General features: G+C 44.8%; 1 protein-coding gene across 1 annotated transcript in view; it reads right to left on the reverse strand.

Annotated features, from left to right (window-relative positions):
- Nucleotides 1-13996: 13996 nt before the first annotated feature.
- The window catches only part of TNFSF15 (TNF superfamily member 15), a 19605-nt gene continuing 10439 nt past the window's right edge, over nucleotides 13997-23162 (reverse strand). The window contains exon 4 of the mRNA XM_010720800.3: nucleotides 13997-20618. Coding sequence (XP_010719102.1) covers nucleotides 20191-20618 — 428 coding nt within the window. The 3' untranslated portion in view covers nucleotides 13997-20190. The remainder of the gene's footprint in view (nucleotides 20619-23162) is intronic.

Here is a 23162-nt window from a genome sequence, read left to right on the forward strand (position 1 = left end):
GGCTTGACATGCCAAAGAGCTGAAGTCACCTCCCTTGCTGGCTCTTGATCTGCATGCAGTGAGGAATGAACTTGGCTGTACCTGCTGTCTCTCCCAAGGGACCGGAAGCCAGCATTGTCCCATGTGCTGTGGGGCTGAGCTGGCAGACCTTGGGGCTGAGCTCTTTCTGGTCCGGTGGGCACAATGGCATTGATGGTTGGACGTCATCATCTTAGTGGTCTTTTCCAACCTTAACAGTTCCATGATTCTATGTTTCTATGATGGGCCTGCAGGCCCATTACTGAGTGCTCAGAAAAGACAATTTTCAAGCTGTACAGATGCTCTGCATTAACTCCATCCTTTTTCAGGTGCCTGATGAGAGGCTGATTCCCTGAGGACTGCCCCACTAAATGTTTTCCTTTGTTTCCTCCCTCCTCCCTCCCTTTTCTCTTATTTCTTTCCCCTCTCTCTGCAGACCCACAGAGCTCCTCTTGCAGTATCATCCCCTCTGCATTCTTACTCCCAGCTGCACCAATCCTTCAATAAGTCCGGCAGACCGATTTTTATTGATATTAATGGCTCTGGGTTCCTTTTATTTCAGGGCTGGAACTTTGCTTTTACCAACAAAATTTATCTCCATCAGAAACATTGACAGATCGGGGCGTTTATCCAGGCATCTCTTACAATTGCTTTTCCTTTTGTTCAGTGGCAACCAGTAGGTTTATTGCTCAGTAAGAACAGTAGTGGAATCAATGCCCTGGTTATATTTTCATTTTTTATTATTAAAATCTTTTTGAAACTAATGTATGAGCTGAGATGAACATTGGGAGCAGAAGAAGGAGCTGCAGCTGCCCTCTGCAGCCTCTTGACTTAATCAATACGGTACAATTTCATTCCCAAGAAACAACCACAGCATTTACTTCTTTCCCCTTCCTTTCCACGGAAGGCATTTGCAGTACAATGAGTGCTGACTATGGGGACCAACGTGGGCACATCAGTTAAAAACAAGATGAGTGTGACTTTATCCCCATCCTTCTCCCTGGATATTAGCAGGCAAGTGCCCAAACCCAAGAGGATTTTATAGATACAGAAGCACAGAATGGCTTGGTTGGAAGGGACCTCAGTGTTCATTATGTGCCAACTTCTCTGCCACGGCAGGGCTGCAAATGTTCAGGCATCAGTTCAGGCTGCCCAGAGCTCCATCCAACCTGGCCTTGGGCACCCCCAAGGATGGGGCACCCACAGCTTCTGTGGGCAGACTTCACCAAAGCCTGTTCCAGACGTGCATAGCTGCTCCTTATGAAACATGTTTTATGATATCTCTTCACCCAAGCAGAAGGGGCTTCTTGAAGGCTGGGGTCTGAGGAAGGTCTGTTTATCCCTTGGGATGTCCCCAGTGCTGCAGGGAAGAATCACCCACTGGGTGTGAGGGGTAGAGAGGGCATTGAGCAATGCTCCTAACGGCAAACGTCTCCTGTTCCAGCTGGAAAGCCACTGCCTTGCAGTGCCAGTCCTGTGGTTAGGCTGTGCATCTACATTTACTCTGCCTTTTCCTGGCAGTTTCCTCTTGCCAACATTGCCTCTAAATTCAGGTCAGAACTGCTGTATCACGCAGCCTGTCCCACAGGACTGAGGAAGTCATTTCACATGTGTCAGAGTGACTTAATCTTGTTTCTATTTGCGGAGCATCCAACTCCATCAGCTTTTTCTTGGCTCTAGAGCAGATGGACAACTACATTGCACCTCTTGTCACACCTCCTCCAACTTACCAACCCCATCCCTTTGTTGTCAGCAGCAGAAGGGGCATCACATTTGCAACATCTCACCACAGGTTGGACCAATCCAGCAAAGCCAAGAATGCTTCTGGCCCAGCCATCTCCTTCAGACACCCAACTGCCAAGGACAATGAGGGTATGCTTTTGCCTTTCCCCCCTTTCACTGCATTCTCTCTCTGCACAGCCCCATCCCTGTGCTGCAGTTTCATTCCCCTTTCTGTGCTGACTGCCTGCTGGATGTGCTCGGGAAGTGAGCAGTTCTGCTTCTGAGGTTTTGCAGCTCTGGCTTCTGCTTCTTGCAGCCCTTGCAGTTATTTCCCTTCCCTTCCTGCAGGGTGGGACAAGGTGTAAAGTGCTGTGGCATCAGCCACAAGCGTGGCCAGCATCAGAGGTGTCCCAGCCTTGTCCACAAACCATTCCCAGCTCTGGGCTGTGGGAGTTTGCTTCCAATTTCCCTAAGCACCTTTTATACCAGAACCAGCATTTTTTTCCTTTCCTTAGTCACGCTGCAGCAAGTGATGTGGCACTGAAGGACATGATCAGTGGGCACGGTGGTGATGAATTGGGGTTGGATTTGGTGATCTTAGAGGTCTTTTCCAACCTTAATGTTTCTATGATCCTATGATTCCGTGTGCTGCCCTTTAGAATCTTGACCTCTTCTTTTGCTTTTGTCAGGACTTTGAGCTGACTTCTCTTTGGCACTAGAAAGGCAGAAAACAACAAACTCATACGTACTTTACATGCTGCTTTAGTTTGCTGTGTTCTCATCTCCTGGAAGATGTTGCAATTGGGTTCAGCTAAGCAGGGGATATTGTTTCCAGCAGTTGAGACTTAACACTCTTCAGTTTCCTTGAAACTTTCCGAGCATACGTGGCCAAATGGTTGGCCAGTCAGTGCTCTGGAGGGCTTAGAGCAGTGGAAATTTCAGTGATGCTGTTGACATCTCCAGCAGAGCTATGTAAACATGGCAGAGCACTTCTTCATTGGCTGTTTCCAAGCCAAGGCAAGGTGATGTCTCTGCCCTGGGAATGAATCACAGCAAAGACCAGGGACCTTTTTGGTTTCTTGTTTCCATCCACTTTGGGAACAAGGGGGCAGCCACCTGCAGCACCCACATCAGCACTCCCTTCTTTCTCCCCAGGGCACTCTGTGGGCTGGATACCTCTTTGGGAACCCCATGTAGAGACAGAATGGAGTGTGTCCAGCACTGCAACCTCTGGCAGTCTCTTCCCAGACAGCATGTCCTGAGCACAAACCCTGACTGCCCAGCTGCAGGCAGACATCACAGTCTGGCTTCCTCCTTCAGCTGGGGGTAAAGGTTAAGAAGCAGATGGGTTGTTTTGTAATCTTGTTACAGTAATGATTCCATTACATAAACGATCACTTCTACTATACCGTGCTACTTCTTTTCCAGCAATTCTTCAAAGAAACCGCATCCAGATATTCTGCCAGCGACATTTAATTACCGCAGCTTCTATTACTTAGAGATGCTGAAAACAGCTGGCTGCCTGTTAGAATCATCCCACCTCAACTCCCAGACCAGCCCACAGCTGGAAGGAGAGCAGACTGATCCGCACCACAAATTCCCCACTGCCCATCCTTGCTGTGCTCTCTGGTCAGTGTGGCAGGTGACATTCCCATCTCCCAGGATTGTTATTTTCTCCTGACAATCCATGGGAAACATGAGGGCTCTTTGAAAGCTGGACTCGCACACACACGCCTGGTGTCCTCAGCCCATATTTAGAGAGGGGCTGTGGCTCCAGCCCAGTGCCATGCTATCTTTAGGCACTGTGCTTCAGAAGGCACTCATTTTGCGTCTGATAAGGGCTGATATGTCTGATAAGGGAACCAGCTCTCACGTGGCAGCACATGGAGGCTGGGATGCTGACAAACGCTGTTATGCCTCCGTTTCTCCAGAGAAGAAAGAATAAAACAGACAATTTCTGACTTATCAGATTGCTTCAGAGGATATTCCACAATGCACGGTGTGAAAACAATCTCAGTGAAAATAAGAGCAGGCCTCCTCATTTTAAATATGCAATTGTCCTTCAGATTTTGAGAAGCTCAAAATACTTGTCCCTGAGTGATCTCCTTATCAGTCATTGCTTCAGACACGTCCATCTAGTTCCCAAAAACTCCCTTCTGAAACAGGTCCGTTTTTCCTTACGGGCAAAACCCTGATTTTTTCCCTGTACTTTCTCTTGCAAGGTCACCCTTGAGGATTTAAGTCACTTCTTGATTTGAAAAGAGCACGGACATTACACCAGCGGGTTGTGGACGTCACTGGGGCAAGGTAAAGGGCAAGGTAACTTGTATTACAGCACTGTAGGCTATCTTGCCAACACAGGATTCTCAGTTCCCCTTTGCATTTTTCTTTCTTCCCTGGCGCTGTCTCCACAATCTCATTCCCCTCTGTGTCCCTGTCTGGAAAGTGTTTCTGGGAAGGTGAATCTGGCTTCCCATCAGCCTGGAGTCTCCTTCCTTCCTTCCTGCAGCTCCTCTCTGCTGTCCAATAAGGAGATCCCTATCGCAGCTGAGCTCACATCCAAATTCCTCCCAGATGGAGGACTCCAAGGAAGGACTGTACACCCTTCCACAGAATCACAGAATGGCCCAGGTTGGAAGGGACCTCAAGGATCATGAATCTCCAGGGCCACCAACCTCCCCATTTAATACTGGACCAGGCTGCCCAGGCTGCCATCCAACCTGGCCTTGAACATCTCCAGGCATGGGGCATTGACATCTGCTGGCAAAACATCTGGAGAATAATAACTGTGCCCTACTTGGTTTTGTCCTTAGTGCAGGACTGATACAGAAGGACCACCTTAATGGCAAGCACACTGATACAAGATATATGCTCTGCTGCTTGGTGCCCAGAAGCATACAGAGAATAGAAGCCCTCTGCTCTCATAAACTGGAATCATTTTTTTTTTGAATGTTAAAAAAACAATTATTGGTGATATTGCAAACATTAAAAACAAAACAAAACAAAACAAAACCAGAAAATCAACTTGATTCTGGGAAACTCTTCTCAGATACCCTCACTCTCAAATGGGGCAGAGTCAAGCACTGCTGCAGAGCTCTGCTGGTGTCCTGGAGTCAGGTAGATAACGGGACCCAGGGCAGGCAGGAACCAGTGAAAGTCCTTCTGAAATCAGATTGCTGAACTGTTGACTATGCTTTAAAAAAAAGTCTTTACTGCTCCAGAAAGGGTTTATTTGGTGCATTCTGGAGTAGGATGTAGGCAGTTTCCCATGCTAGGTAGAATGATATCTGAGTTGATACAAATTTCTTCCACCCATCTCCACGTTTCAGTGAAGAACTTCAAGGTGCTGCAGGTATAATTAAGAGATGTTTAGAGCTAAAGCCTTAGTGGGGTTAGAAATTTCAGTATACATCCTTCTGTAATTTCATCTGGATGGGATTCAAGCTCATGCATAAGAGCAGCAATGCAAGAGCCAGACCAAGCCAAAGGAAACAAGTTGGTTAATGTGAGAGAACACAAGGGATGAACAGACACAAATCTGCCATGAGGAACTTTTGCTTGCACAAGGTGGTTTTTAAAATGATGACCTCCTTGAGTAATGGCACCAGCAAGAGGTTTCTTTATGGCAGGTCTTGATTGAGGTTACGAGTGTGAACAGAACTTGCTATCGGATCCTTGAATTGCTTTTTGCTGTGCTCTGATCAGCAGTGCTGATAGGAGTGGGGTCGGGCTTCCACTAAATTACAGCCAGATATTTACACTCTTTGGGCTGCTTGGTCTGTCCTGGAGCAGGGAGGTCAAAGTCACACAAGCTAGAAATCTGCTCACTTACAAGCTGATGAATGCAGGCTCAAAAAGACCTACCAGGAGAATGACTCAAATGATGTCAAGGGTTCCCTGGTTCTGATGAGATGGGCTAAATGTCACTGCTTATACTATGTCTGAGCTATGATTAATTACGTGGAGTGCTCTGTGCAACAGGAAGGGAGAGGCTGTGTAGTCTGTTGGCTGCAAATATTGTACTGTTGAATAGGAAATGTTTACTTCTAAGTTTTATTCACGTAGCTTGTCTGGTTCCTTGATGACATCTGTGAGAAATGAAGGTCTATTTGCTATCTAAGGTTTTTCTCTTTGTGTCATAGGAGGCAAAGGCTCTTTTGGTTGGCTTCCTTAGGCATCACACGGTTAACACGATGCTATGAAGTGTGTTGGAAGGGCTTCAGCTTTTCCTCACCAAGAAAACATCTGTTCTTGTTTTCTATGGTCCTAAGGAAGAGATATTGGCTTTTGGGGTTTGTCAAGTTTCCATGTGTGCATTTGCTTTCATTTCCTTCTTCTTTGTTCCAGGACAAATTTATTTGTGTTTTGCAATATTGCTGATGTAATAAACTTTCCTGCAGCTGATCAAAGCTGTGTGCCCTCACGTATCTATCAGATCTACCTGGCAGGTTTGGCACTGCTTTTTTATGACGGCCATGGGAAGCATGCATTCTGTGACCATCTGCTTCACTTCTGGTTCAGTGTTTCTTGCCTTTTTGACTTCTTAGGCTGCAAACAAGTCACTAGCAGCCAGTCTAGGGGCTCACCAGCCCTTGTAAATGGGGCTTAAAAAAATAAAAAAAGGGTTACAATATTTTTTCTTATCTTCCTACTCTGTAATTACAATATCCTGCTCCATTTTATTGATGAGATAAGCTAATGATCAGTGTAAATCCAAAATCCCCAGACTTCCCAAGTTTCCCCTAAGGCCCCTCTTCCTACAGCTGTGTTTCCACAGAAACATCTCACAGCAGCAAACCAAGCGAAAAAAAAAAAAAAAAGCAGACAGGAATAACAAAACAAGGCAAGAGTCCTCTGCAAGCCAAGAGCAGTTGGGTTTGGTAACCAACATGAGCAGAGGGAATTATTTATGGCTATGTAAAGGCTTCGGTGCACGGAGCACCTTTGTCTTGCAAGCTTCTACCTCAGGCAGGGAGAAATGAAGGCAGAGTTTGGTTGTGACACCAGCTGCTCCCTGAGAGTCAGAGAGCTGCTCTGTGGCTGGAGAGGCTAAAGGTCTGAGGGTGCATCAGTGCTGATGTTCAAAGAGTGGGGAAAGGCAGTCTCCATTTTCCAACCTGGGTCAGTAATTTGCTGAGGTTGGACTCGACCCAAACATCAGCTTGGCACATGTTTTGCTAATGCTTGCCTGATTGTGTTCATCAGAAAGCAACCTGTGGTTCCCATCAGTTAATGGAGGTTGCTGCGGTTGGTTGGCACATGGATGCAAAATAAGCAGAAAGAAAAAATGAGCTGGTTTTGCGACTCTGTTCACCAGGGCGTTTTTCCTGCACCTTGTCAAAGGGTTCTCTGTGTTTTATTTTCCTCCTTGATGACCTAAAACACATTTGGGAAGAAACTACCTTGTAAAATTCAGAGGCACTTTTAACGTTGTTGTTGTTGTTGTTTGCTGCTCTATTTCCCATCCTCTGAGCATTTCTCATTCCATTGCTAAGTTCAGTGCTCTCCATTTCAAGCTTCTCCCTCTAACAAACCACATGAGTCATTCTCTGGCTCCTTGTCAGCAGTGTAAGGATGCGTAGAGCTAACAAATATGTTCTCCACAGTGTAATGCTGTTTTCTTTAAGGTTTGCCCATTGTGGTTCAGTAACAAACGGGCGGGGGTGGTACGAAGCACTGACACCCTTTGAGTGCATTAAAGCCATTATCATTCCACATCCATTTTCTTTCTCTGTGGCATGTTAAGTGTTTCTGCTCAGCCGCTCGAAAATGGTTTTTGAAAGAAAGCCATTACATGGGGTTCAGGACCCAGATTTGAAATTTAGATTGAATAACACTTGAATAAAACATTTGTAACTGGAGCAACAATCTCGTCGTGATACCAGGGCGCTGGATTTGGCATCTATCATGGGAATGTGATGCTTTAGGGCAAAAATTCTGGTTTTAAGATAAGGAATTTAAATGAAAAATATCTACAAGAGGAGGCATTTTGAAACACCAACGTTGGGAATGAAATATTTCTTTAGAAGTTACAGAGGTCTTCCCATTATTGTTATTATTATTATTATTTTCAAAGACAAAAGTTCTTGGGTGCCTTTAATCAGTGAACTTTAATATTTTCACTTTTCAACATCCGTGAAGATGTTGAAACTGCAAATGTCAGAAATTGCCCTGGGATGGAAGTTCTGGTTTCGAGTGCTGCAGATGGAGGCTTCAGGGCCACAAGTCACCCTGTGTTCCCATCATTAAACTCGCTCAGAAATTAACTGTAGTCTATAGGAATGCATCCTGTCCTTCCCTCCTTGATTGAATAGTTCTGTACATCAGAAGGTTACTTGTTTCAAAGCAAAGGGCTTTTACCTGAGGAGTAAAAGCAGAAAGGAGTGTTTGTTTCAGGTTTCTTCTCCCCTGTGTTTTTAGTCAGGCTCAAAAGAGGGCAAGGAAACCCTCTTGGATCTACTGCACAAGAAGCCCTCTCAGATTTTCCTCTGGGGAAAGGACGTGGGATCCCAATGCTTCACCCCCAGCACAGTCAGGTTTCTGGTACCTGTGGGTGAACATGACATTGTCCCAAACCTCAGACTCTGAAATGTCAGGTTTGAGCTCAAACCACCCCTGGGGATGTCAGGGAGATTCAGAGGTGACTTCCCCGGAGGAGATGCTGGATTCTGTAGCCTTTTCCAGCACCTCCTGGCAGCAGAGATGGGGAAACCAGAGCATGTGATGCTCATGCAGTGCTCAGGGGCTCACAGGTGAGCACAGACCGTGGGTTTTCCAGGGCCCCTTGTATTTTGGTTGATGGGAAATCGTGGGGTCGGGGCTGTATGTGTGTTCTTCAATTTGCTCACGGGAGACCAGGTCCTTAATTTTGCTGAAGATAGTGCGGGGAAAGAGGAGTGTTCATGGGGTCCTGGATGAGGATCCCTGCTTACACCAGTGCTCAACCCCTGGGGATGCTGCAGGGAGGCTGTCTGTCTGTCTGTGCACAGGAGACAGACAAGGTCCCCACATCCTTGTTTTTGTGACTTTAGTCAGCACACTTTGTTTATTTAGTGACAATCATTCAGCAAACATCCTCTGGAGGCATACCTAGAAACACTTAGTCTGTTAAAAAACAAACAAACAAACAACAAAACACTTCAAGAACAAAACTGATAGAGAGAAGCTGGTCAAGGAGAGATCTTGTCCAAGAAGCTCTGCGCATGAGCACAGTCAGTTCAGGCTTTTGGCACGGTGCAGAGCATCCTCTGTGCTGCAGTGCAGCCAGACCCCAGCAGCCATCCCACCATCAGTCACAATAGCTGGCAGCCTGCTCTGATGTGCACAGCCTGCTCTGATGGAGCTCTTGCCAAATCCAGACCTTCAACCCAACCTTCCAACCTCCCAAAGGAACAACATTCATGCTACGTTAGAATGCGTGCAGGATTTATGACTGCTGGACATTATTTAGGAGGTTTTTGTTTTCCAAGAGATTAGTCACTGTGGGAAAAAATTGTTGAATGCCCAATTACAAGGCTTCCCGTAAAACGATTTACTTGGCAAATTCAAAGGGGCTGCATAGAAGTCTGTGTAAGAGCTTGCACACAGCTCCCTGGGGATGGGAGGTGAATGTCCTGCCACAATTCCTCTGCAGTGATTTTTGGGTGGCTTCCTGGCTGGTGATTCTCCAGATTAAGCCCATAAATTGTAGCTGCTAATTAGAGGCGCTCACCCTGTACAGGTGGTAATAAGTCCAGGAACAAAGGTGGATGACAGTAAACGAGGACTGGATCAATAACTTTAATTCTAGAGCAGAGGCAGCCCATATTAATTCAAAGTGAAGCCCTCTGGACTGGGAATTTAGTGGCTAGAAAATATTGCCTTTAAAAACTCATCTGTTCTCTTTTACGTAATTTTTAAATCTAATGTCATCTTTCTAGCAGAGGATGGATGAATTCCTTAGAGACAAATGTGGTCATCCTTAGCTTTGTTATCCCACTGAGATAGCAGCAAGCATGGGGAGACACTTTGCAGGGCAGGAGGATGGATGAGGGCACACCAGTGTGACAATGAGCACCATGCTTCCCAGTCCTGTCCCCAACAAGCCTGGTCATAGATTCTTGCACCTTTTGCAGTAGAGACGGGGAACTTTAGCATTGCCCCCTCAGTCCCACCCCCTGCCATGGGCTGACTGTCCCCCACTCAGGCTGCTCAGGGCCCATCCACAGCCTTGGGCACCTCCAGGGATGGCCCCCACAGCTCGGGGCAGCAGTTCTGGGGCCTCACTGCAATCTGAGTGAAAAATGTATCCCTAACATCTAATCTAAATCTCCCCTCTTTTAGTCTAGAACCATTCCTCCTTGATTTATCACTGTCTGCCGATGTAAAACATCACTCTCCCTCTTGCTTATAAGCTCCCTATAAGTCCTAGAAGGCTGCTGTGAGGCCTTCCCAGAGCTTTCTTTTCTTTCCTATGTTGTGGTCCCCAACAGCACAGTGGACAGAAGTGACCACCACTGACTCAGCCTTTGCTGTCCCTGCCCGAACAGTTCCATGGCAACTCTGATTGTCTCCCAGCCAGCAGCCCTTGCACCACATGCCAGGGATGAGAAGAGGTAAGAAGTGGGGACCCTGGAGGATCTCTGTGATTCCCTTTTCTTTCCCCCACACAGATTTCCTGTGTGACTGTAGACGAGTCATTTAGTATCTCCACAGTTCCCCATTTGCAAAAATGGATTTTCCCTACTTCACAGATAAGGAATAATAAAAGGATAAATACACTAATGAGCCTTGGAGGCTCTCTTGATGTAGGCCAACTGGATCCTGTTAACTCAGTGTCTTATCTGAGTGAAAAAAACACAAAACATCCTGATTTTCTGGGAAGACATCAGTTATTCCTATGAAAACGAGTAATGCTTTGGATGACTGCATCAGAGCATATGGAGTATTTGGAAGTCATTCTTGATAACTAATTCTGTTTGGTACTCATAGGACACTAGAGTTTGGCTGCATTGGAGTTTTCTGCTTTAGGTCTATGAATACATCAGGGAAAGCCTGTAAAGATAGAAGGAGAAAGTAAGTTACATATAATATATGTATTCTTGTTGAGAATATTCTTGACAGCTCACTTATCAAGGGGAGCTGTGGATGGGATCAGGGGATCGCTTGTAAAGTCTAATGGCAGGTTTGTCTTCACCCCACCCAAATCCAAATCAGGTCTATGGGAGAGGGATCCCAGACATTTCAGAAGGCTATGGAGAGCACCAGGGCACTCCTTGAGGATTTTGGTTTGTTGACTGCTGCATTTTCCTTAAGAGAAAGAGGCAGCATGAAGAGACAGAGACAGAGAAGGTTGGGTTGGTTGAGTTGGGTTGGGTTGAGTTGGGTTGAGTTGGGTTGAGTTGAGTTGGGTTGAGTAGAGGAAGTACTCCCAGGTCCGATGAGCTGAAGGAAAGGCATTGACTTTGATCAAGGTGTTAGCGAGGGCCAATTGACCCCATTAGCCCCACCTTGCTCTGCTCCTGTAGCTGTGTGGGAGTGAAAGTGTGAGTGGTGAAGGAAGGGGTTGTGAGGTGCTGCGTGCAGGGCAGGAGGGGCTCTGCAGAGGGTAATGTGATGGTGTGTACTGAGGCTCGGGTGTCTGGGTGTGCTGATCACTGAAGGTATAGGGGCAATGTGAGGCATGATGAGTTATCTGGGAAGGTTGCAGTGTGGGAAGTTGAGGGAGATCAGCTGCTTACGATATTTATTTATTTATTTAACTATATTTAGCTACTTAGTCAATTCTGTAAAGTACTCCTTTAGATGCGTGAGTGGAAAACACTTAACTATTGCAATAGCTCAGGCTAATGCTTATTTGATGCTTCCTGTTGCATGTGATTGAGTTGAGCCTTTCCTTCTTCAGCCAAAGGCTTTCTCTGCTCCCCGTCCATGGGAAGAGTTGACAGTGGTGACTACAGGGTGAGTGAGATGTCATTCTGCTGTCTGAGCCTGCTGACATACTTCTGAAATTCCTCGGCAAGCCCTTCTGTGTGGAAATTCTGTGCTGTGGAAGAGAGCAGCCTTAATCCTCGGAGCGTGGCTTTCAGAGAACTGCAGTGGAAGTCACAGAGAGCTCCTCCTGGCCCCGGGACTGCATGACCTAGAGTGGATAGGGAAAGAAGAGGGAAATGCTACCTAATTGCTGAGGAGCCAGGTGGGAAAGGCTAAAAAAGGGAAAACGCTAGCAAACCAGCAATATCCTGGCTGATCTTCAGTCTCTCTCTGTTTTCCAGATCAGAGACTAATGGCGTATAAAGACGGGGGAAGGAGGGCAGGATGAAAAGATTTATTTTCTTGGTGGTGTTTCTTATCAGAGACTGGGAGCTGTCTGAGGCTGTCATCTAGTCCTGACCTCTCTGACTACAGTGGGCGAGAGTAGGGAGCTCTCTCATCACTGGGGGATGGTTTCATATGGTGCAATCTCTGGCTTATCAGCACCCATGCTAATTCCTGTGAGCTCCAGAACTGCTCTGGCAGCAAAGAAGGGCCACAGATCAGACACACTGTATCCAAATGGGAAGGAGACTTCTGATGAGGTTTCTTTAATGTGACACAGGTTGCTGTATGACAAACAACAGGAAACACGAATGTTGTCACAGATTTGTAATGTTCCAAAGTCTCAGCCAAGGAGGAGAGACTGATCTCACACATCCTGTGCTCCAGGTGAGCGGTGCTGCCCCGGCTCAAGGGCTTTCCTCATCCTCAGGTTGAAACTGATGGCAGTGCCCTGATACAGCAGGCAGGGAGTGTGAGGAATCTGCCACAGGCGATGGAAAGAACAGAAGGATCAAAGAACCCCAACTCGTTTACAAAGCTATTATTCCGTTCACAGACTTCTTAGTTGTGAGCTTATTCCTGAAAGTCATAGGTGTTGGAAGCACTTTGTCAAAGCGCTGCTGCACAAATGTGGATGCAGGAGGACAGGAAGGCAGTCTGGCAGTGCTGAGTGCAGGTGGAAGCAGTGTGGGCTGCCTGGTTGCACCGAGGGCACAGCCAACTCACATATGCTCACAGCACATGTGCCTTCCTTGGGGGTTTTTCAGCAAGGACAGAGCAGGTGCTGCTGGAGCAGGGCAGTCAGCTTTGTCACTTAGGAAATTCACAATATGAGACAAGAAAAATCCTTGTGGCAGCTGTGCCAGCAAGCTTCTCTATCCAACATCATTGCTGGAAAAATAGTGTTTTTTTTCTCAACTACCACTTGAGAACTTTCTGCAAGAATAAACTAAACCTACTTGAAGGAACTGTGCTCTCATTGCTACATTCGCAGCCTTAAAGCACGATCCCAGCGGTGCCCCACTGAAGCAAGAAAGCAATTCCACAGAAAACTATGCTTGCCAAAAAAATGATTTGTTCAAAGCACTTGGCTTCGAATAGATGCATAAATGCTTCCCTGAAATTTGGATTGTAATTGAGGAGCAATATGCTCGACAGAACATGCCTAATGAACAGGCATCAAAATTTATGACCGTAGAGGTGTAGCAGTAATGGGTTATGCAGGAGATCAGTCCTACATTTCCAGTCAAAGTGAGAACTGCCAGCAGCCTGTGGGTGAAGAAGAAGTCTTTTTTCAATCTCACCTCTTCTTTTAACATCCTTCATCAAAGAAGCATAAAGGCATGACCTCCCAGTGTAAACTAATGAGATGTCAGCACACGTACGGTGGTGGTAGCAGAGCAGAACTGTGTAGTTTCAGTGGACCTAGAGGTCTGTACAAACATGGGAGTTTTCCAAATGCTGTAATGCCTTTTCTACCTACTCGCCTGATAATTCTGTAGCAAAGAGGAACAGTCCCACCGCTACAGCAAAAAGTTGTTTCATATCTCCTTGTTTTTGTACTAGAGATTCCCCTGATTTACATGAAGAAAAGGAAGTGGGGTATCTGCAAGGAGTGAAGTCATCTTGCTAGAGGGTTAGGGCTGGAGCAGCCCTTGCCATATCTTTGGAAGGATACCATTTTTCATGTGTTGTTTTTAGGAACTGTCAAGAGAAAGGAAGTGTAGTGAGCAAATAGCTATTTTGAGTGATAATCATGCTCTGGCAGTGGCTTGCATGGTTACATCTTAATAGATCTCTTCCACTTCGGTCTCTACATGCACAGTTGTGCCTCTGTATCCTGCCTGCGGAGACCAGCTAAAAGCTTGGGGATTTTTGTATGTGAGCTGTTAATACATTCACATCTTCACATAATGGTTGCACAGACTATAGAATCATTCAGGCTGGGAAGACCACTAAGGTCATCCAGTCCAACCATCAACCCATGCCTACGACTGCTAGAGACCGTGTCACCCAATGTGGTATCTCCCATTTTAACACCTCCAGGTATGGTAACTCCACCACCGTCTGGGCAGCTGTGCCAATATCTCACCAGAAATCCCATCCAAACCCTACAATTCTGTGATTCTGTGATCTGGGAAATCACGTATACGGTGTGAAAAATACAGCACGCTTAACCACACTGCCATGGGTGAACAAACTCCTGCTCTTTGCAGTTGTAAACGTGAGCTTTTGGTGGATGCTCACTGAAGTACAGAACAGAGTCAGGAATGAAGCTGAATCAAATAAAGTGCTTTTATTTATTTATTTATTTTGCTTTAAGATATGAAGTGATTTTAAAAACAAACTGTTGATAAACTTCATCATTAGAAGATATCAAAGCCATCTGCTGAAGGAGAAAGCTGCTGAGAACAATAGGTCTCAAGTTTGTACCTTGATTTTTACAGTCACTTACATAAAATTGACATATATATATGTACAGTGCCAATAAATATACAAAAAATATTTCCAGTGCCTTTTTGACTTTTTAATATAAAAATCTACAGACGATGGAAGAACATAGCTTGACTTGTGCAAAAACGAGGGAGCCTGAAGCAAGTTTAGTTCATAATTCTGAAAAAAATCCCACCAAAACATTCTGGAGTTTGGGCACTTGATAATGTTGTATATAAGCTGGTGCTTGTACTACTTCTAAGGCACAACAGACTTTTAACTGCTGCTGTTACTTGGCTTCTGCTTTCACACTTTTGAAGAGATTCTTATCTGTCTTTGGCATCATGGAGCCCTAATTTCCTTTGAGAACCTGTCTGACAGCAGCTGAGTGTGCTAGAAAACACAGCCCTCATTCAGCTGCTCCTTGTCGAGCTGGAAAGTGTATAACCCATGCTGTTCCTGGGGGTGCAGATTGCCTCCACTTTGTGCTCCATCCTGCAAGATGCTGAAGACACGAAGTCTCCAAACCCTGCCAGAGTGAACTCAGTCATCTCCCCAAGAGCTGGAAGTACTGTGACACAGAACATGTCCCCAGCCTGGAAAAGGGATCTTTGTACATGAACAAAGCTGGCATGAACTTTGTGCATGAACAAATAGTTTCAGCTGTGGTTGGGCATCTCAGGAAGTTAAGCTGCTGTGGGTAATGTCCTGGTCACCAGGAAGAACTTAATGGTGTAGTAAATTCATCATTTGAAGGTAAGGTTCTTCCTTCCATCAAGATACATATCTATATACATAGCTGCCCTATGTTCTACAAGGCAGCAAGTATTTGGGCAGCTTAAGTGCAATGCTGCAGACAGCTGCTGCTGTTAACGAATATCTTAATAATAATAAAAAGCTTTTGGCTTGAGATAACTATTGTATTAAAATAAATTATAAAAAAAACAAACATCTGCTTTGATGTGGATGATCTACAGGAGAAAGTCTGATGCTTACTGTTTAATTAACTTTTGGCTGATCTGTGGAAGCTGCCACTCACAGCCTAACAAAACATCTCAGGTATGTGAGTGTGGGTGCAAGCCAGGGTAAACATGACTGAACGTGATTCCTCCCTCTGAGGGAGGTGAAAACCTCACTTAAGCCAGAGCACGTAGCCCTTAACCAGAAATCTCTTCTAAAACAATTTAAAAACGCTACTTGGAGTTCAATCCTGGGATATATCAACAATAGGGCAAATATGAAAGAAAATGGGAGAAGGTTTCTGGGTTCTGCTAGTGGAAAGCAATTGGACACGCTCAGTTTCCAAGCTGCCGAGGTGCTCTCATGTAGAGGCATGGAAGATATGGCTCTTTGATCAGGTGATGATATTCAAAGTTGGCTGGAAGAATATTCTCATCTTCCTCGTGTGCTCAGCGGGGCATTGCTCAACCTTCACATTTTTTCTTTTGAAATGGGAGCCCTACACGCCCCATGGCAAAGAAAAAAGGGCCGTGCCTGAGTTCACTCTGGTGGGGGATCACTCACCGTGTGTGTCTGGAAGCACAGATGATTGATGCACAGCAGAGGAGGTTTCTCTGGCTGTATGAGCTGATCGCTCTGCGTGTGATTTCGTTAGTGTTCTTGGATGGAGACCAGGGTCAGAAGCTTTTAAATTAGTTAACTTGTATTTTTATTATCGTAACACTTGGAAACAAAACACTAAAGTCAGTTCTGCTGTTGAAGGCTCACACCGGTGCTGAAGCACAAAACAGTATACAATCATTTATATGAAAATACATTACAGTAGCAAAATGCTATACTGGCGTTTAATACCCAGATTTGGGCAAAAATTCTTGACACTGTCTGATTCTTCTAAAGAATGAATTTTCTCCTCATTTCCCATCTGAAATGATGGGCCACTCAAGAGATTAATAAAAGCAAAACACAGTGCAGTCAGTTGATCGTACAGAGCTGAATAACGACGTTCTCTCAAAATACATTTTTTGCGTGTGTGTGTTGGAAATCACAATACTTTAACCCATTCCTTTTGGTTAATGTAGCCTGGTCGTGTCCCTTCCTTCTGAGGGATGGCTCAAACTAACATTCACCAAACTGGCACGTCCAAAATCTTCCCACCAGCCTACTTTATGCTATTCGAGTGACGATTGACTCAGAAACCCAACCTTTAACTTTCCACCTCTAGACCCCAATCCTGCCAACACACACGGGCTGAAGGTGGTCCTTGTGAGTTCTCCTTATTGAGAGGTTACCCATGTAATGGTATTGTTCAGGGTCAACATGGCTAAAACATTCTACCAATCAACTTTTAATTGGCTTTACTCCTGTACGCCAAGAAGGGAAACTGAGCTGCCTTTCACAATGGCACTCTTTTTACCCACAAGCTTAAGACTAAGCAAGGCATGCATATATGTTGGTAAGATTGGAGTTGTAACCTCTTATAGCTTGATTTAGATTTACTTATTGATACAGAGAGAATGCTCATTTACTAGCATAAACACCTTAAGGGGAAAGGAAGCAGTAGGTAAGTGAACTGCTTTAGGAATTTGGGTTATATTTAGTGTTAGTTTTTGGAGATCAAAGAAATCAGAGAAGAATTCCTAAGAACAAAAGTCTTTTGTTAATAAATATTCATAAAAAAATATACAACAACAAAGCCAACAGAAGTTGAAACAGTTTCTTTCAATGTTTTTTGTACTGAATAGTGCTTAAATGTCTTTTTCTGAGAGATGAAAGGGCCAAATCCAGAAATCGTACCATTATTTTTAGCTCGTGAACATAAGCTGCCTTCTTGAAGCTCTTCCTCTAGCCAGAGAGCTTCTTCCAACTGTCTCAGTTTCACATCCACCCAAAACAAAGCGCATTTTCAGCCTGACCGCAGGCTGAAAGGTCACTTGTTCACAAGGCCCCATTTCGTCACCCCATTCAACTGAAAATGCTGACCTGTGGGCATCTTCACATCTCCACAAATGATTTACATTAAAGAAACTTTTTTTTTCTAACCCAATAACGGTGATTTTTCTGAGAACGCTTCCATCCTTAATTAGCTTTGGGAAAATCTGATCACCCACAGCTTGGGTTCAGTCTGCCTGAGACCCTTCCCTCTGAGCCCGACCTCTATTCCCCTTAAGCAGCTTTACCCCAGTGCCGTGCCTTTGGCTTCTGCAGTCAGTGGGGTCACAGCCAGCCCTGGGTGCTCCTGCTGTACCTGCTGCTCACTGTCACAGAAGCGTTATTAGCACTAAGAGGGGAAAAAAAAAGGGAGAAATAGAAATTTCCACTGGGTAGGTGTGCTTGGATTAATCTGCCTGCACTACTTTAAAACAAGTAATGCTAGATATGCTACTTTATGATCTATAAGTTGTGCTAGCGTGCTAAACGTGCTAGAAGCCGGTGTATGAGATGGGGTGGGACAGCTTGCAAGGCACGAACTAAAATAAACACGCTTGTGCTATGGCCAATGGAACAAGACAGTCACATCTGTATCTATTACAGCAGCAGGAGATTTTGTGCTTGTGGAATTTGTCGTCAGTGTACAGCAGGCACAAATTATGTGTCTTGTTATAGCAAAAGGCTCATCATTGCCAAAGCACTTCCTAAAACTTGTACGTACAGTATGCATAAATATATAAGAAAATCTATGTTTGTGCATTTATGTATCCCTAGAAGGTTCTTCTACTGTGAGTCAAATACTGCATGCATGACTCCTCTCCCCTAGAACCCATATTAAACATAATTCAGTGCAACAAGCAGTAAGGGATGACAACTTAAAATATAGTTTTTATGGAAATCTGTTCTACAAGCCTATTAAGATTGCATTATGGCCTCAGAAGAGTGTTACATAATCTCATTTGTGGAAATAAAGGCCTTTCTGGATTTCTGTAAATATCTCAGTAAAGCTAGAATTTGCATTTCAACTTTCTCCAAGGATGAACCAAATTCGTCCTATTAACTTCACAGAAGCTTTACTAACTAGTGGCTGAGAATCCCCTGTCCTGGACAGGTCACTTTAAGTCTTCTCTTTGTGAGATAATGAATTTTGGGGTGCTGGTCACCTACGTGCCTTTCTATGGAGGTCTGCAAGAATGCAGATCCAGGTTTGGGCACAAAATGAAGGGATCAGAAGCTCTGAAGGACTCAAATCTAAAATCTAAAAAAAAAAGGAAAGTCTTAGGGTTTCCCAGAGGAATAAACTTTTCCTGGACTTGTGATTTTACCATATTTGTGCAAGAGAAAAACTGGGGCTTCTAAGCAGTGGGAAAAGCCCTGCTGAGGTGATGATGGTGAGCTGCCCTTCTGGAGAGTAATGAGACCAGATTGGGTGCTGGGTGCCTCCCTGGTGCTAACAGCATGCTGCTGGGGCCCATGTCTTTGGGTGGAAAAGTTAGCTGGGCCATCTTGGTGACACTTCTGGACAAGAAGGAAGGAGCCCAATGGGGAAAGGGAAGAAAGAGGGAGAGCTGCAGAGAGCGCATCCTGGCCACTGGACAGACCCTGCCTAACGGCTGCCTGGTAGGGACTCGAGTGAGAGACCACCAAGCAGTTAAGTGTGTAAAGCCTGAACATACTAGAGCGTGACTTGAGTCACTGACAGTGATGTATTTACTGTGGAAGGAGAAGGGGAGCTGGGGAATTTCCCTGAGATAGTAACGTCTATGAGAAAAAGAAGCACGAGATGGGAAGCTAAGCGTTCCCAAGCTCTGTAGCTGGCCATGGCACACTGTAAGCTTCTCTTTAGATCCTCTGACCTTTTGCATGGACTACTGATCATCAGCCTGCACCCAGGCAAAGGATGGGGAGACCTTTGTGTCAGCAGATTGCTGTAGCAGTGGTTGCAAAGCATTAGGAGGGCAATGATGTCTTTAGTTGCATTTGCTTTGCATGAAGCACAGTGGAAAGCAAAATATTGCAGAGCAATTTTCTTTTTCTTTTTTTTTTTAATTTTGTGATTGATTTTAAAAAGTGTGGAGCATGTTTCTGCGTATCTCCCTGTCCTTTTTTTTTTGTTTTGTTTTTTGTTTTTTGTTTTCCTAATGTTTGGATCTGGTGGGGGGATTCTACAGTCATGCTGAAAAGAAAATGTTTCTGCACGTTCCCTAGAAGTTTTAAATAAAAGCTAAAGCCTACACATTGATTTAGATATCTGCAAATGGTATCCTGGAAAATAAAAGAAAATCGGGTAGCTAATGCAAAACTCATGATATAATTTTAATCTACTTTACAGGGGAACTGGAAGTGATTAATTGAGCAGTTAATGATTAATCTGGGCTTTATATTAGTGCAAAGTACTGAAGTATGTTTAAGGAAATTATTAATTGTAATTGTCTTTAAGAATCTGAAGAAAAGTGATGCAAAATTACACTGGAAGTGCTGGAGAAAGTTTAAAACACTTCTTTTCAGTTGTAGAAATGATATACTGGAAAAGGAATTAGTGATGCAGCCTAGCCTGTTTACAATAAATATCCCTACCCAACCCATAAAAAAAGGCTCCTCTCCAATATACAGAGCTTTCAAGAATCCCTATCATCCTTTAAGTCTGACTTTCATTTTTCTGGAGTTTTTTGGGCTGCTTCCATTCATCCTGCAGCTCCAGCTCTCCCCACCCCATAATTTAAGGCAGCAGGTGAGCGAAGCACAGAAGACAGCACAGAGACCAGCACCCCAACATGCAACCACCAAACCAGGGCCCTTAAGGGAGGCCTCCACAAAGCTGCTGCCAGAGACCTACAATAAAAAGGCACCAAAGAAGGTTTTGTGCTCCTTAGTGTAATCCACCAGCTTGATGTCACTAACATTGACCATTAGCTTGTCTCCTATCTCTAAGGAAACCACAGCTCCCAGATAAATGGGCTGGAACCAGTTGTTCCTTTCTTCACCAAGGGTCTTGCTGCTGGTCAGCAGCTGGGTGGGCTCGGGATAGCTGTCAGTGACTTTAGTGATGACTGCAGTGACAGAATTGGTTTTACTTGAAGTGTCACTGGGCCCTCGGAAAGTGACCTGAGCATAGACATAGTAATCCCCAGACACAGGTATCACCAGTGCGTTGCTGGAATAACTCAGGTTGTTCTTGGTAAAGGCCAAGCCTCGCTTGTCTTCCCACTGTAGGATGGGCAGATGTCTTCCTGTGGCACTGGAGGGATCTTGTTTCTTCACTGCGGGACAGAGAGAGGGAGAAGAGATGTGTTAGCCTGTTCCAGCTGGAGAAATGCAGGATCTTTCCTCCACAGGGCAATCAAAACTCTAGGAGAGAAATGTTCTTCCTTTACAGTCAGTCAGCTGCAGGCAAACTGTCAAGAGCTACTTTTGGAGGCTGCCCATAGGATGTCCAGATCTGAGCAACCAAGAGCCAAAGCCAAAGTTGGAGGACCTTGGTTGGAGCATGCTGCCCACAGGGCTCAGTTACAGCTGGGCGTCTTAGGTGACAGGGCATCCCAAATGATGGGATTGTCCTTCCCAAAGGCTGTGCCACTGTGGGGTAGGACACATGGCTTTTGCTCATAGGTCTGGAGTGCTCTCACCCATTTGCAAAGCATAAACTTTGCTCTTAAGTGAAAGCAGTGCTGGGCCAGTTGTACAGCTGGGTACGTGCCTGCACCTAATGGCTCAGGACAGCAGTCAGAGGCATGAGAGCAATGTTTTCATGAGTACTGATGGACTGAAGCTGTGTTTGTGCCATAGTAGAGCTAACTACTACTACTAACTGAGGACAACAGGCTCTGTCTGCATGCAGAAGCTTCACAACGATCACTGTGATGTATCACTGAGCACCGAGAACCTTGAATTCTTCCTGCCAGGTTACTTCTGGAGGCTAGAGATGGGGTTTGCTGCTGGGTGCTGCACTGAGATCTTCTGCTATACAACTGCCTTTCCTTTACTGCCTTCCTTCGATTTCACCATAGAGCTAGAAAACCCCACTCTGCTTTAAAACACCCACTTCCAAAGTGACACGCTGTAATAAAACCCATTTTTAACTCTGTTTTGAAAACGTTTGGGACAGAACACTAAGCTTGGTGTTATCTTCAGCTTTACTTCAGACAGAACAACCAACAAACAGAAACACTCTCGTGGTTAACCGATGACAAACAGAGCTCCAATCCATCCCCAGCACAGCCTGATCTAAGCAGAGGATCAGGATGCTCAGGACAAGGGGGGAAGAACCAGGGAGGGGCTTTCATGAGCTCAAGTTAATGCTAAGGTCAATTATGACTCAGCATGTGGGGATAGGATATCTGTGCACAGGCAGGGAAGCAAACTGAAGGCAGGTGGGGATGAGCTTAGAAACGCTCTTGGCAATGTCTATTAGGTTTATCCTGGGGGAAATGAGATTCAGGAAAACAAATACCCTCAGCCCCCAGTGACATCCTTTTTTTTTCTGTTTTCTGACAATAGATAACCCATAAGAAAACAAGCTACTGCTAGGAATGCAATTTCTTGCATATTCTCTCAGTAGCACAACAAAATAATGTTTTTTTTCCCAGTCTGCCTGTCAGTGCTCGGAAAAATTAAATCCCTCTATCTTTTCCCAGAAGGCAAAGCACATGGAGTATTTCTTTGCTGGAAGACGATAGACGGGGACTGTGATAACAAGCCAAGCTAAAATATAAAAGTATTACAAAGAATGTGAGCTTGGAGGAAACAGAGCTTTGCTTGATAAAGAAAGAGAGGAGGAAAAGAAAGCAAAAGTGCTCATGGTCTGTTCCTTGTCTGCTTTGGGACCTGGCAAAAACAAGCATGGCACTGGGGTCACTGTGGCTAAGGAGTAAGGCCTCTCTGAGATAGGGTGGTGGCAGAGGAAGACAAGAAAAGATTATAAAATTTCCTGGAAGACTTTTGGGCTCTCTTCCATCTTGAGTAGTTAGAGAAAAAAAAATGGAGGAGAAGCTTCCTGAGAAATATTCTTTTTCTACATAACCAATGATGCATTTAAGATGTCAGTGACACTCAATTCTTCAGTGTTTTTAGTAACTATGAAGCGTCTCATATGAAACACACTATTTCATAACTTCTGGAATGAGGCAATTCTAAATTTTATGGCTCTAACCTTCCTTTTCGGTTAAAACTCACTTTGTTGATGCTCTCCATTTTCAGGCTGATCAAATTTTCCTATGATTTAGAGATATATCAGGAAAGATGCATGCTGAAGTGACTCTGAATATTGTGTGGCTCCTTTTCTAGCACAGCCGTACTTGTGATTCATTTATTTCTTAAGTACATGGAGCTGCACTTCCTGCAAATACACATCTTATGCTAATCTTTGAAGTAAATAAAATCTGCTTTCACTATGGGATTTACTGCTGCAGTTCCTTCAAGTTTCCCTTTCACTTTTGTTTTTCTGTGCATCTCTCAGATGTAAAATTTCTTCTCTTTTCCTAAAATCCCTTTTGGTTTAGTCACTTGCTGGGGAATCCCTGTCACTTGGTTGCACTGGTGGCATGCTGGTGAACTTGGGTTTCTACAGTTCATAGCTCTCACTGGTGACACTGAGCTATACCTGAGGAAGGAGATGAGGGTCTTGGTCTCTTACACAGCTCAGGTCTTGTGCTGCATGAGTTACAAAGCATAGAGGCTGCAGGGTCTCTGTTTTTCAAGAAATTTAATAACTGATCTTAAAATCACAGAATCACAGAACCATAGAATGGCCTGGGTTTAAAAGGACCACAATGCTCATCCAGTTCCAACCCCCTGCTGTGTGCAGG

The sequence above is a fragment of the Meleagris gallopavo genome, chromosome 19 (assembly GCF_000146605.3).
Source record: "Meleagris gallopavo isolate NT-WF06-2002-E0010 breed Aviagen turkey brand Nicholas breeding stock chromosome 19, Turkey_5.1, whole genome shotgun sequence".
NCBI classification, from domain to species: domain Eukaryota; kingdom Metazoa; phylum Chordata; class Aves; order Galliformes; family Phasianidae; genus Meleagris; species Meleagris gallopavo.